General features: G+C 41.6%; 1 protein-coding gene and 1 long non-coding RNA gene across 2 annotated transcripts in view; one reads left to right on the plus strand and one right to left on the minus strand.

The window, feature by feature from the left end:
- LOC310644500 overlaps nt 1-2,431 on the plus strand; it is a 33,139-nt gene extending 30,708 nt beyond the window's left edge. Inside the window, exon 2 of the long non-coding RNA XR_014493304.1 lies at nt 1,967-2,431. This is a non-coding gene — a long non-coding RNA (uncharacterized lncRNA). The remainder of the gene's footprint in view (nt 1-1,966) is intronic.
- Nucleotides 1,974-12,208, minus strand: LOC310644487 (snake venom serine protease nikobin). Its single transcript, XM_083369544.1, has 6 exons — nt 12,006-12,208; nt 11,800-11,881; nt 7,062-7,209; nt 5,539-5,798; nt 3,683-3,822; nt 1,974-3,344 (listed from the first exon to the last, which is right to left on the minus strand). The coding sequence occupies exons 2-6, from the start codon at nt 11,849-11,851 to the stop codon at nt 3,171-3,173; spliced, it is 774 nt and encodes a 257-aa protein (XP_083225670.1). The 5' UTR covers nt 11,852-11,881; nt 12,006-12,208; the 3' UTR covers nt 1,974-3,170.
- Between the last annotated feature and the right edge of the window lie 1,538 nt (nt 12,209-13,746).

A 13,746-nucleotide genomic window follows, 5' to 3' on the forward strand; every position in this document is an offset into this window, starting at 1 on the left:
TGTCGCGCGGTCTGGTTGCGGTGTCCCGCCACGGTCGTTGTGCCCCGGTCGGTGGTCTCTGCGGTGTTGCGGGTTGTTGCCGGCGGCCGGGTTCGGGCCCTTCGCTTCTAAGTTGTCTGGGTGCCATCTTCCCAAATCGCCTGGAGACTTCGGCGATCTCTTCCTCCCACTGCTGATCCACCTCCCCGCAGTCCACATAGCCCTCTTGGTTAATTTCAGGTGCTGTCGCCATGCTACTGCGGGGGGGGTCGCGATACCCGGTAGACTCATACGTTAGGAGTTCGTCGAGCACTTCCTGTAAATCGCCAGTAGGTTTGGCGATTATTCTGTTTTGTAATTGTTCATCGCGTAAGCCTAGCACAACTCTGTCCCGAATCCTAATTTCTAAATTATCGTATTTGCAACGAACTGCGGCTTCCCTAACGGCAGCGACGAATTTCTGTATGGATTCCCCCGGTCTCTGATTTCTCTTCTCGAAGATGCGCCGCCAAAAAAGTTCGGACCTTCGGGGAGTAAAGTGCACCTTTAGTTTTGCAAGGAGGTCGGCATAGGGCACGCTGGAGACTGGTTGTGGCTGGCACAGCCCGACAGCGACTCTGTAGACCGGTGTGCCGCAAATTGTCAAAAGTGCCGCCGCTTTTTTTCGGTCGTCGGTGATTCCGTTCACTAACAGGAATCCTTCGACCTGACCGATATATTCTTCCCAATCTTCGGGGAAGTTAGGGTCAAATTCCTTCAATGACCCGATTTGCGCCATTCGGAGAATTTTTTTCCTATTCTGCCGCGGCCGCTCGGTTGACTGTGACTCGCTCAGACTTTGCCGCCTTCACGACAATTCTTCCTAATCTCTGGTCTTCTGTCGATCCCATCCTCGTCGCCAGTTGTTTGGTTCGAATTGACGAGGACTCAGAGTGGTTAACACTGAACGAGTTTATTGAATACACAAAGTCAACTGTCAAATGTCAAATGTTGCAACCCTTTTATAGAGAAAGCGTTTGAACTGTAACCAATACAAACTGTCTGTTTTCCCGCTCCTTGGTTGTGGCGTCCAATGATTGCACCTTCTTTTCCCGCTTTAAACCTTGCAAAGCTGCACAGTGTTTGCAATATCTTCTATGGCTTATTGCTAACTATTTACATACACAACATTAGCCACTCCTAAAAATACAACCTATGCTTGAAATCTTGGGCCATAAGCGTCACTGGCTGGGTTCGCACAACGCAAAGATCCAGGAGCTTAACTTTTTTTCCCTTGGCTCTACAGATTTGCGTAGTTTTTGAATGACGTCCTGGGATGCAGCTTTCCTGGAGCTGGGCCAGACACTCAGTATGACTTAATTTTATTTACATGAAATGTTAATAAAAGCTAAATATACAGTTCTTTTCCAGTCATGTATTTGATGGCTTCTCACCCCTGCTTTAGATAACAGCGCATAAATAGCTCTGCTAGATGGACTCTAAGCTATCTCGGTCCAAGATTTTGTTTCTTGCAGTGCCCACTAGATACCGCTGGGGTACTCACAAGCAAGAAACGAGGGCGTTCCCTGCACCTGTTAGTTGGACTGTACTTCCCCCAGCTTGGAAGCGTTCACGATTAATAGCCCTTACTGCGCCTGTCCTCAGTGGGTCAAAAATCTATCCAAGAAGATTATCGCTACGTTACATACTATTGAATTAAAGGGGTTAAGAACAATGTATTTGGTTTGTAGGTGAAAGGAAGGGCCAAGGTAGGCTTATTCGAGAATGAGTCCTGTTAAAGGACTGCCTAGGGAGGGCAACCTAGGATGGAAGCTGAGTTCTCAATAATAGCAAAATCAATCCTAGCTCAGTTTAGGTTATGTAATGGTCTGATCTCTGCTAGTAATCCATAAATGGTAGGAACAAACGTCAGTTGGCTTTACACATTGCATTAGGTGATCAAACAGGTTAGAATTTTTTTCCCATCTAGTAGTATCCTTTCCACCAGGTCAGAACTTTTTCTTTCTTTTTTTTGTAATTTATTGATTTTATTAAACATAAATCACTTAATAATTGGTAAACAGAGTGTTGTCTGGGTTTACATTTATAAAACAATTACCAAGCATTGATTTCTATAATCCATAACAGCTTTAATTGATTTCCTCTTTTCCCCAAAATATCCTCTTTTGCAAACATTGAGTTAATACAATATTTGTTGTGATAGATAACAATTAAATATATAATTTTTCCCAATATTCCTAAAAATAATAATCACATCAATATACCGTAATATTTCTTTTCTATCCAATCATTCTGGTTGCCTTATCATACATCCTGTTACAGTCCTTATTTAAATTTGTTTCTCCCACAAGATTCTCTTACTGGTTAAGATTTTTCTCAAAAATTAATTGCATCTAAAAATTTAACTCTATTTTTTCTATATGAATCATCTCACATTTTTACATTTCTTAAGGAATAGATAAAACAGTGAAAAAAAGAAAGGAGAACAAGAGTAAAGAAACATAAAAAATAAAATACTACTTAAAATATATATCCCTCCTAAACTAAAATATATTTGTTTCCAAGATTTCTTATTCTTTTTAAACATTATTAAAAATATGTTTAATCTTTAAATATTTCATTTAATACATCTAGTCATTTAGTTCTTTAACTCTTATTCAAAACATTTTTTATCCATTATAATTTTCTGAAATTCAATCACATTTAAATATCTAAAACATTTCCTTTAGCCATTTCAACTTTTTTATATTACTCACATCAAGAAGTAGAATAAAAAAAGGGGAAAAGCATACCATATTATTTAGGGGATTCATCCCTCTTAGAGTGACATATATATTCCAAATCTTTTCTATTTCTTTAACCAAAATATCATTCTCAAAAGATTCAATTTAGTCATTGGGAAGTGGGGGTTAATCTGGGATCCTTTTTAGGCAACAGTGGGACCTGGGTATATGGATGTTTGTGTGGTGATTGCATGACTCCATATGAGCCTATTGTTTTATACTGAAATTAAATGAGACATGATCCCTGCAGCACTATTTTGAGCATTTCTTCCTCCAAAGGCAGTCCTATTCGAGTCTAAAAAAGTTTACTGCTTGGGAATATATTCCAATGCAGTTGAACATGGTAAGGGATATAGAAGAGATGTACTAATATGCTACATTTTCTCCTCTTAACTTTTTCAAAAGTTTTCACGGGGGGCAAGTCGCAGTTGTATTTCCTGCAATAATGCTCTTGATCCAGTCACTATAATCAAATATGTCGGTGTAGAGGCCAGGCTGAAGCGGTTGGGCACAAGGATCGCCCCCCCAAGATAGAAGGCCCTGCAATTGTCCGTTACAGATGAGGGGTGCCCCAGAGTCACCCTGTTGAGAAAAATCAAACATGAAACATTACTACCATAACTATGAATGGGAAGTGAAGCAAGCAATTCCCTCCCATCATCCATTCACATATAGCCCCCAATGTTTCACTTTGATATTCCCCAATCCAGGATCCTTGTAGAAGAATTTAACTCTTTGAGTCCGTTCCCCCCCGAATCACCAGTATTGGGAAGTCTGGAAATGTAGACAGCTAGAAGGCACTTGAGTTAGAAAAACCCATAACTTGATTCTACAAGATGCCTTCAAGGCTAGATCTCTGTCATAGCTTTGAAAATTGGCATCATTTCTTTAGGAGTCTCTCTTAAAATGGATCATCTTACGTGACATGAATCTTTGCCTCCTTGCCAGATACCTGCACACACTACTCTCCCTTTCGCCGGCAACTCTGGGTGAACTCTTTGACACTTCGAATATTTGAGTATCTCAATGTTAGCACAATGAGGGACATCGGGCAAAATCACTGAAAAAGATAAAAAATAGGCAAAATTCTACTTTTCACAATTTACCACCTAGATGCATAGAGCTACTGTATAATTTCCTTTGTCTCCAACAAACGGAGCTGATCTCACTGCCTGGGAATAGGAAGTATTGTCTTTCAAAACCATTCAAAGAGACTCCTGGGAAAAACAGATTTAGTTAAATGTTTTTTGTCAAGATATTTAATAGGTATTAAATCAGGTGATAGCATTTGAAGGCTTCTCAAATTTCTCCGGCACTCTACGCAAAGATTGCCTTGTTGGAAAAGTGGGGCTTTTGCTAGTTCAAAAGTGATACAACTGATCTCGCATCCCCTGGAGATGACCTAGAACGGGGGTCTCCAAACTTGGCAACTTTAAGGCTTGTAAACTTCCACTCCCAAAATTCCTCAGCCAGCATACTGAGACTTCCATATCTGAAGATGAAGCAGACCCATAAGTTTGCATTGTGTACAAGAACAAAAAGCCAGGAATCTTGTCTAAAAGATCCCTTAGGGAGGACAGATGAGATTGAAATAAGTCTAATGAAACAAAGGAAAAATGTCATCTGACTCAGTCAAAGTTGAGCCTGAGAATATGGAATAAACACTAATCCCAGTTAATCAACAAATCAAGAACTTTTGAGAATAAAAAGGGGTCCTAAAGCTCACCCACTTCTTGAGTCATCTTTGGATCCACAACTAATTAAGAAGGATGTGTTTAAGGATGGGTGCATGTGTCCATGTGTGCGCATGAGAAAATTTACATCGCAAGCAGTAAAGTTTTGCTTTAAATTCACTGGGTCTCCATGTATTCCAAAAAAACTTGTGGTGCCTCAGTGGTTAGTTGAAAATTATTTGTGCAAGTCCTTAATTATTTCCCAGCTCTTTTACCAAGCATGTGTGACTTATCTCCTCTAGCTACACCTATTTGGTAGAAATCTAGGTCGAAAACAAGGTGGCCTTGCAAGATCTACCTACTTTGGCAGGTTTGAATGTGTGGATGACCAAAAGCCAAAGATGAGAGTGCATCTAATACTTCCATAGCCTTACTAGCAATAGCACTTAGACCTATATACTGCACTCTCTGGGTGATTTACAATATCCGCATATTGCCCCCAGCAATCTGAGTCCTCCTTTTATCAACCTCTAAAGCATGGAAGGCTGAGTTAACCTTGAGCCCCGTCAGGATCGAATTGCAGGCTGGGAGCAGAGATAGCTGCAATACTGCATTCTAACCACTGCACCACCAGGACTTAAAAGGAAGAAGTCATCTGCAACCATCCACCAAGATTTTATATCCATCCAAGGATAGGCCATGTTTTTGAGTTCATATTTGGTCTTTTCAGAGCAAGAGGTAAATATACTCAGAAAACATCCTCCGAAGGAGACTTTCCATTTACAAAACGGTCATGGCCTTTCACAAAACACCCCATTATTAAAGGTAATGAAGCCAACCAAGACTGCCATGCTAATGGGACTTTTCTAAATCCCAACAGCACTGCTATAAATAAACCTGATCTAACTGGCTATACAGCATGCCAGTTCCTTACTTCTTTTATTCCAAGGACCTTTTGGGTGTGTTAGTGATGAAGAAATGGAATCTTATGGAATCCCATTGTCCATCCACATTCCAATATTCATGGGTGACACAGTGGGACCCTAGACCTAGTTGATGTTACATCAAAAGCTGCATCTGAGAGTATAGACAGAGATCCCTACCTTTAGTAGTTGAGATTGTGCCCCATCCCATAATACGGCAAACTGAGCCCACAATGGGAGGACTGGAAGGCAAGCTGAGAGGCGCGATGTGTGTACTACTGTTAACAGGTGTGTTCAGCCTGATCAACATGATGTCCTTGTCCCACATGGTATATTCTTTGCTACTGAGACAAAAGAACTTCTGCTTTGGGACTCTTGTCTGCTTATCCTTATTTGGTACCTTTTTGCTATGCACACCAAGCTGTATCTTCATAATTTTCCTACAAGAAAAACAACAAGTTAACAAGAACAATTTAAAGTAAACTCTATATTAGTTGTGATGGTCCTTGACCTCATTTTGTCCCTCAAGCGAGATCGTTAGCGCCAAACAAGAAAGGGCCATAACCTACCTTCTCCAATTGTGTTTGGGGGGAAAACCTGCCTGAAACCTGGAAGAGTTACTGTCAATGTCCTAGAGATCTGGGTTCACTCAAGAAATTTATTCAAGGTGATTTATTTATTTTATTTATTTATTTATTTTATTACATTTATATACCGCCCTTTCCCGGAGGACTCAGGGCAGTTTACAGGGTTATTAAAAAGCAAAATACAAAAGTTAAAAACAAATTAGCTGTAATGGAATAAGCTATTTCCATTCTTTATGCAAAATCATGAAATGTGAATTAACCTATGTGTTTAGCATATAGTATGAATCCATCTCTTTCTTGACTTGGATGTGTATTGTGTGAACGTTGCACTTATAAATTATAGATGACTGTGTTAAAGATAGAACTCATTGGTACTAACGTTATGACTTTGTATTGCACACATCCTCTCTCAACTCAGCCTATCTCAAAGGATGGTGGGATAGATAAAGATGAACACAAAATCTGGATGGAGCCCACTCTGCTCTTGTTTAGAAGTGGTATTAAGATGTAGTGCCTCACCCAGGTCTTTGATAATTGAGAGAGAAGCTTCTCACTTCATCATCTTTTTATCTTTTATCTTTTATTGATTTTTTTTAAAAAAATATTTTCTTATGGCAAACCCCTAGAGTCAGGCAGCATATGGTTAATATTTTCTGGTTAGTTCCACAGTCAGCCACATAGTTAGACTGGATTTGGCATTTTTATCCACTTGTCAAGTCCTTCCCAAGGACCTGGGGTAGGTCAATTTTGTGGTTCCATGGTATTAAAAGGATTATCACAGGATGTTCCAAGTAAGGCTGCCTTTTGCAGTTGACTGTGGTGATTTTGTCAGTGCTGATGGTATTCAGGTAATGTTCCAGATTTTGTTATTCTTGTTATTATTATATCCCAGAAAAAAGGAACGATATGAATACTGTGGTGAAGAAGATGGAAATTCCACCATAAATATAAACAGCATTGCTCAAGACATGATTGTGAGGAGCAACAGCAGTAACAGCACAACAGTCATTTAAGATGCACAGAGAAATCAGTAAAAACTAGCACAAACATTATAAAAAAATCTGGATACCTAACCACGATCTCCCTCAACTCTTCCACATTCTGTAAAGCTCTCACCCGTCGCAGTGTGCAGCAGTGAGCACCCATTCCTGGTTGATCAAAATCCCACTGCATTGTTGATTGTCAGAGTTCACGAGTGCAAGGAAACGATGTTCATTTATGTTACATCGGCGACCTCCAATGACCAATTCAGAAGACTTTTGTGCTGCAAAGAAACCAAAAAAGTTCAGTGTTTGGCTGTGGAATAGAACAGAATCGCTTTTATTGGTAGTGTTTCTATCAGTACACTAATTTTGGAGGATAAGAGATGACTGTGGGACACACAGTATTAAACCAGTTGAATAAAATGGATTATTTGCAAATCATATATATCCCTATGTCCATGTAGGTAAACTACCTGTGAATCTTAAGTAATTAATGTGTACATATGTGTCTACACACACATACACTTTGTTGTGATCCACACAATCAAATGCTTTAGCATAGTCAATGAAGCAGAAGTAGATATTTTTCTTGAACTCCCTAGCTTTCTCCATGATCCTGCGTATGTTGGCAATTTGATCTCTAGTTCCTCTGTGTCTTCGAAATCCTGCCTGTATTTCTGATAGTTCTCGATCCACATAGTGCTGGAGTCTAGCTTGTAAGATTTTAAGCATATGATGATAAGGACATCATTTTTTGGAGTTAGTTCTATAAGGTGCTGTAGGGCTTCATAGAACCAGTCAATTTCATCCTCTTCAGCACTGGTGGTTGGGGCATAGACTTGGACTACTGTGATACTGAATGGTTTGCCTTGGATTTGAACTGAGATCATTCTGTCATTTTGGGGATTGTATCCCACTATTGCTTTTCCTACTCTTGCATTGACTATGAAGGCTACTCCATTTCTTCTGAGGGATTCTTGCCCACAGTAGTATACCTGATGGTCATCTGAATTAAATTCACCCATTCCTGTCCATTTTAGTTCGCTGATTCCTAAGATGTCGATGTTCAGTCTTGTTTGACCACATCCAGGTTTCCTTGATTCATGGATCTTACATTCCAGGTTCCTATGGAGAAAAAATCTTCGGACTTTCCTTTCACCACCAGATACATCCACAGCTGAGCGTCCTTTCGGCTTTGGCCCAGTCACTTCATTCTTTCTGGCGCTACTAGTACTAGCCCTCTGCTCTTCCCCAGTAGCATATTGGACGCCTTCTGACCTGAGGGGCTCATCTTCCAGCATCATATCTTTTTTCCTTTTGGTACTGTCCATGGGGTTTTCATGGCAAAGATACTGGAGTGGGTTGCCATTTCCTTCTCCAGTAGATCATGTTTTGTCAGAACTCTCTGCTATGACCTGTCCATCTTGGGTGGCCTTGCACGGCATAGCTCATAGCTTCATTAAATTATGCAAGCCCCTTCGCCATGACAAAGCAATAATCCATGAAGGAGGACTACCCAGGTATCATGATGCTTTCTAAAAATATATAGGTTGTAAATTGAAAAATAAAACTTCTTTTTTTAAAAAAAAAGAAAATTTGGATATAAGCTAATAAGAAAAAAATGCTATATATGGATGTTATTATTGTTGGTATGAATGTAGAAGACAATGTTTTTATTTAGTCATTTATATATTGTTGTAGCGTGGGTGACCGCGTGGACACAGGAACGAGTCATCATAGCACAAGATACCTTTATTGGTTACAAGATGGAACTGAGTCCCCAGACCCCCAGTGTCTTCTTATAGCCTACTCATGCCCATGCAACCAGCCAACCCGGTTCTTGGAAAATACCTGGGGCAGCTGAGATGCCAAACTGCAGTCTGTTGACTCTGAACGCCCCCTTGTGGGTTACAATGGTTTGTGCATCCAGTTTCTTTGGTTACAGTTAACTGCTGATATTCCTGCGCTAAATCTAATTTAGCAAAAATGGCACCCGACTGGATAGCTGAGAGAACATGCTTCACCGTTGGAACCGGGTAAGCATGCAGATTTAAAGCCCTGTTCAGGGTCGCTTCGTAATCTGCACAAATCCTTATTTCCCCATTGGGTTTGAGGGGGGTGACGATGGGGGTTTCCCAGGGCCCTCCTTCCACTGGTTCTAACACTTCCTGGCCTACTAACTTTCCCAGTTTGCTCTCAATCTTGTGCTTGAGAGTGAATGGAACTCTCCTGGCCTTAATTCTGATGGGGAGGACCTCCGGGTTTAAATTAAATTTAATGGGGGGCCCTTTGTACTTGCCCAATGTTCCATCGAATACGTCTGCAAATTTTTTGCAAACGGATTCGAGGTTCTTGGGTTGAATTGAATTGATTCCCCCTAATCAGATCCCTAATGCCCTGAACCAATTAAGGCCTACCAGACTAGCTCTCCTGCCCTCAGTTACCAGTAGTTCCAACGGGCCTTTAAATCCCTTAAAACGTACTTCTATAGTGGCCTTGCCCTTTAATTTAATCGGGGCCCATTGGAAATCTGTTAACTGAATTGGAGTGGGTTTGAGGTGAATCCGGTGGCTGCTCTTTTCCGCAATAGCAGACAATGTTTCCCTTGAAATTATAGATACAGAAGCCCCTGAATCAATCTCCATCTTGCAGAGAATTCCCTGCAACAGGACCTCTATTCTAACTTTAGGGCCTAGCATCTGATTTATGGTAGAGCGGCCCATGGATACTACCCCCCAGTTGGTGGTTTGTGCCTGGGGCCAAAGGAGCTCTGTGCCACAACGCATAAAGGGTTTGGTACCTGGTGCCCATGCTTCTAAGTAGTGGAGGCTGTCCCGGACCCGGCTTCGGCAGATGGCATGGATGTGACCCATCTTGCCACAGGCGCGACGCTTTGCACTGCGGAACCTGCATGATGCTCTCGAGTGGTTTCCCCCGCAGCTGCCGCATTTCTGCTCCGCGTCTCTGCGACTGTTGTTTGTGTCTTTCTGTGATCTGGTTGTGGTTGTTGTTGTTGACCTCCTTTGCCTTCCTGTGGTGTCGCAGCGGTCATTTCTGATTGATGTCCTCTCGAATCTTTGGGTTATTTCGTCTATCTCAGTTTCGAATTCCAGGTCCCGCACTCCGCCGTCTACAAGGCTTTCTTGGTGAATAGAGCCACTCGTGCCATGGCTATGACGGGGGGAGTCTTGTACATCGGTGATCTCGTGTGTCATTAAGTCATCTAGGACCTCTTGAAGGTCCCCGGTGGGCTTCACGATCACCTTATTTTGTAATCATTCATCCCTTAACCCTAAGACTACTCTGTTCCGGATCCTCTCGTCCAGGTCGGCAAACTTGCATTGGCATGCGGCCTCTCGTACCGCTGTCACAAAGTCTGTAAGGGATTCGCCTGGTAACTGAGGCAACTGCGTCTGGGTGGCACAGTCCCACAGCTACCTTGTAAACTGCCGGTCCGCTGAGGGACAATAATGCTGCTGCTTACTTGTGGTCGTCAGTAATGCCATTCACTAGCAAGTATCCTTCTACTTGCCCCACATGATCTTCCCATTCTTCTGGGTGCCAGACATCAAACTTCCTTACGCTGCTGAGCCTCAACATTCTTCTGTCTTTGTTTGATGGCTTTTTAAATTTCCCGTGGTGTGCTGCAGTCTCTCTGCTCTATGCAGCAGCTGCTGTCCGGCTTTTCCGGAGTACCGACTTACTGCGCTTCACAAGATCCCATCCTCGTCATCACTGTTGTAGCGTGGGCGACCGCATGGACACAGGAACGAGTCATCATAGTACAAGATACCTTTATTGGTTACAAGATGGAACTGAGTCCCCAGACCCCCAGTGTCCTCTTATAGCCTACTGATGCCCATGCAACCAGCCAACCCGGTTGCTATATTTTCCCACTGGCCAGGTAACACCTAACCCGGTGTTGTATATTTCCCACCAGACAAGTTGACCAGTCAGGACGCCTGGCCAGTGCCATCTGGTGTTATGGTGGCTGTACTAGCCTGGCATTTTTACATACACAACATATATGGAAAATATCAAATATCAAAAATTATATTTGTTTAATGCTGTAGAAGGAAAATACTATTGGGATAAGAGAGGCGCAAGGAAATATATTAGCAATTGATATACTAATTATGGAAATATAAAAATTATTATTGACTGTTAATTAACTATTATTGATTGTATATTTTTTTAAAAAAATTATGAATCAATTCTCCACCTGGCATTGAGGTTGTTATTGTAAAAAAATCAATAAAACTCTTACCAAAAAAAGAAGAAATTTTGAGCTCAATTTTGGTCGTAAGGTTGAAGACTACCTCTAGATGGCTAAATCTGACTTTGTAGGTCTTTACAGCTATACTTTCCAGTACTTTTTTGCACACCAGTTAGGGTGCTTGTAGTGGAGCCAAAAACTGGGATCATCTTAGTCAAATCAGGACATATGGCAAAATCAATGGCCATCTCATACACCATTTTTTTAAAGACCATTTTAACACTGAAAACCCTTCCCCAACTTTTTTGACAATGCATCTTATATTAATTAATAAGTTATCTTCCTCTATTGATGTCAGTTGCCAAATAAATAGAAACACAAAAGGAAGCTGACCATAATTGGGACTATACAGTATATTTTTAACTGGCTAGTTTTGCTGATATGAATAAATGTATCAATTCATGCTATCATTACAAATACAGCAATGGTCTTCTCCATTTGCACCAACCGGGCCTTCTTCACCCACTCTCTACTTGTGACCTGCTTGTACATCTACAGTTAACATTACATGCAAGTTTACTCCTGTAACTAGAGGTTTAAAGCAAAAAAGACACCATCCACCATCCACCCTTTGCTCCATTGTCCAGGCTCTTACCGTAAGAAAGCTGTAGTAGCAGAAGGTTTGCTAGCACTCTGATCAGCACCATAGCTTCAAATCTGCGTGGCAAGATGTTTGCCTGGAATATAGAAATGGGGAACAATTTTGGAAAGAATGCACAGTTCAAAATATTTGATTAATCACTTTGTTCTCTTCCACTCTGAGGCAGGACGACAAATGTGGGGAAAAAACCAGTTTATTACCTGTAAGATCCCAGTCTCAAACTTAAACTTAAACCGTATCAATCTAATCAGATAACCCAAGCGGAGACTTCTTGATCAAGCAGCACTTTATTTGATCAAATTAAGCAGCTGGGTGGCCAACAATCTGGAATGCTGACAGAGTCACGTCCAGAACTGTCACATCTTAGAAAGTTGGTAGCATTGCTTTATACACTTTGTTAGCCAATGAAAGTCAGACAACAGAGCCATTACATCATAAGAAAAACATCAATCATTCCTGTACACTCCCTTATTCCCTCCTTCGGTATATCCCATCCATGTAGATGTCTCCTAAGCTTGCCAGAGCAATTACATCATAAGAAAGACACTTATTCAGTGTTTTTTTCTTTAACAAAAGGTGCCAAAACTCTCATCTTGTTAATCTTCTATTTATATAATTTTATTTATATATTTATTTATATAATTAAAAATATATATATTTAGTTCTTATCATAAATTTAATTTATTGTATTGAAGGCAAATGTTCATAGTAAATTCCAAAGTTTTGTCCAATTCTTGTCTGGCAAATCTTTGAGATTTGAGCCAAGTTTAATTCATAATTGCCTTTAGTTTTTTCATCTGTTTTTGGCTTAGATGAAGTAATGCATCTTTCAGGCATTCACCAAATAAACTAGAATTTGTTGTGAGCATCTCCTTAAATACAAACAGCTCATAAGCCGGACCTACCTATATTAGCAACCACATTATTGATGGCTTGTGCATACCATTTTAAAGATATGATCACATTGATTCAAGTGAATGAGATGCTCCTATAACCCAAAATGCATGATATTAATTCATCCCTGCCAAAATAGTTATTTTCATCAGACTTACTTCATGATGAACTTAGAACACTAAGTTCGAATTGTAGAAAATTATCATGAAGACAGCATAGTAGGCTGCCATAGGGGTGAAAAAATATTTATATACTGCAGGTGGGTATAGTAAAGATGGAATATTTTTTCTGTCTACTTGGAAAATGATGTGTTGCATTTTAATAGAGGAGGTAATAGAGATCAAGGAGGCGGTGGCGCAGGTCCAGCACCGGGTAGGCCACCAGCTGGCCTGGCCCATGGAAGGTCAGCCACCTGCCGTGCCCCATGGGTGCCACCTCCATGCCCAGCGCTCACAGCTGCCCCGCCAGCACCGCCTCCACCACGCGCAGCCCTGCCGTGTAGAGCAGGCCCCGCGGCTCCCACAACACTGTGGCGTTATCGCTCCCGTCTCCTCCAGGTATCTTCAGGACTACCGTTAAAAAGAGGTGGAGAGGGAAATCATGTCCACCAGGCCTCGCCTCCCCATTGGGACAAGGGCCTCGCAGAGGGCAGGGTGGACTTGACAAATGCGAGTTATTTGAGGAGAGGGTTTCTTTGCCACCGTGTTTTCTCCTTCTGATATGTGGTCAGCCTGGCTGACACGAGGTGAGCACGAGGCAGGCGCGCATATGTTTTCCATGCTTCGGTGCCAGGCTGGATGACACGGGTGAGCACTAGGCAGGAGTGCACATGGACTCCACTTTTTTGGAAGGGCAGAATTAAGTGCTGCTCCCCACCTCCCACTCCTGGTCCTCTCTTACTTACAACCAGGAGATGGTGTAGTTGGGCAGCAGGGAGAGGTGCAAAGTTCATGCCAACTCGCCTTTGTTGCAGACGACTTGCATGTGCAACATTTGCCGGCCAGGTCTTTTGGCGTGCTCAGCAGCAATTCCTATTGGCTTTCAAAA

This window comes from Vipera ursinii (genome assembly GCF_947247035.1).
Source record: "Vipera ursinii genome assembly, chromosome: 9".
NCBI classification, from domain to species: Eukaryota; Metazoa; Chordata; class Lepidosauria; order Squamata; family Viperidae; genus Vipera; species Vipera ursinii.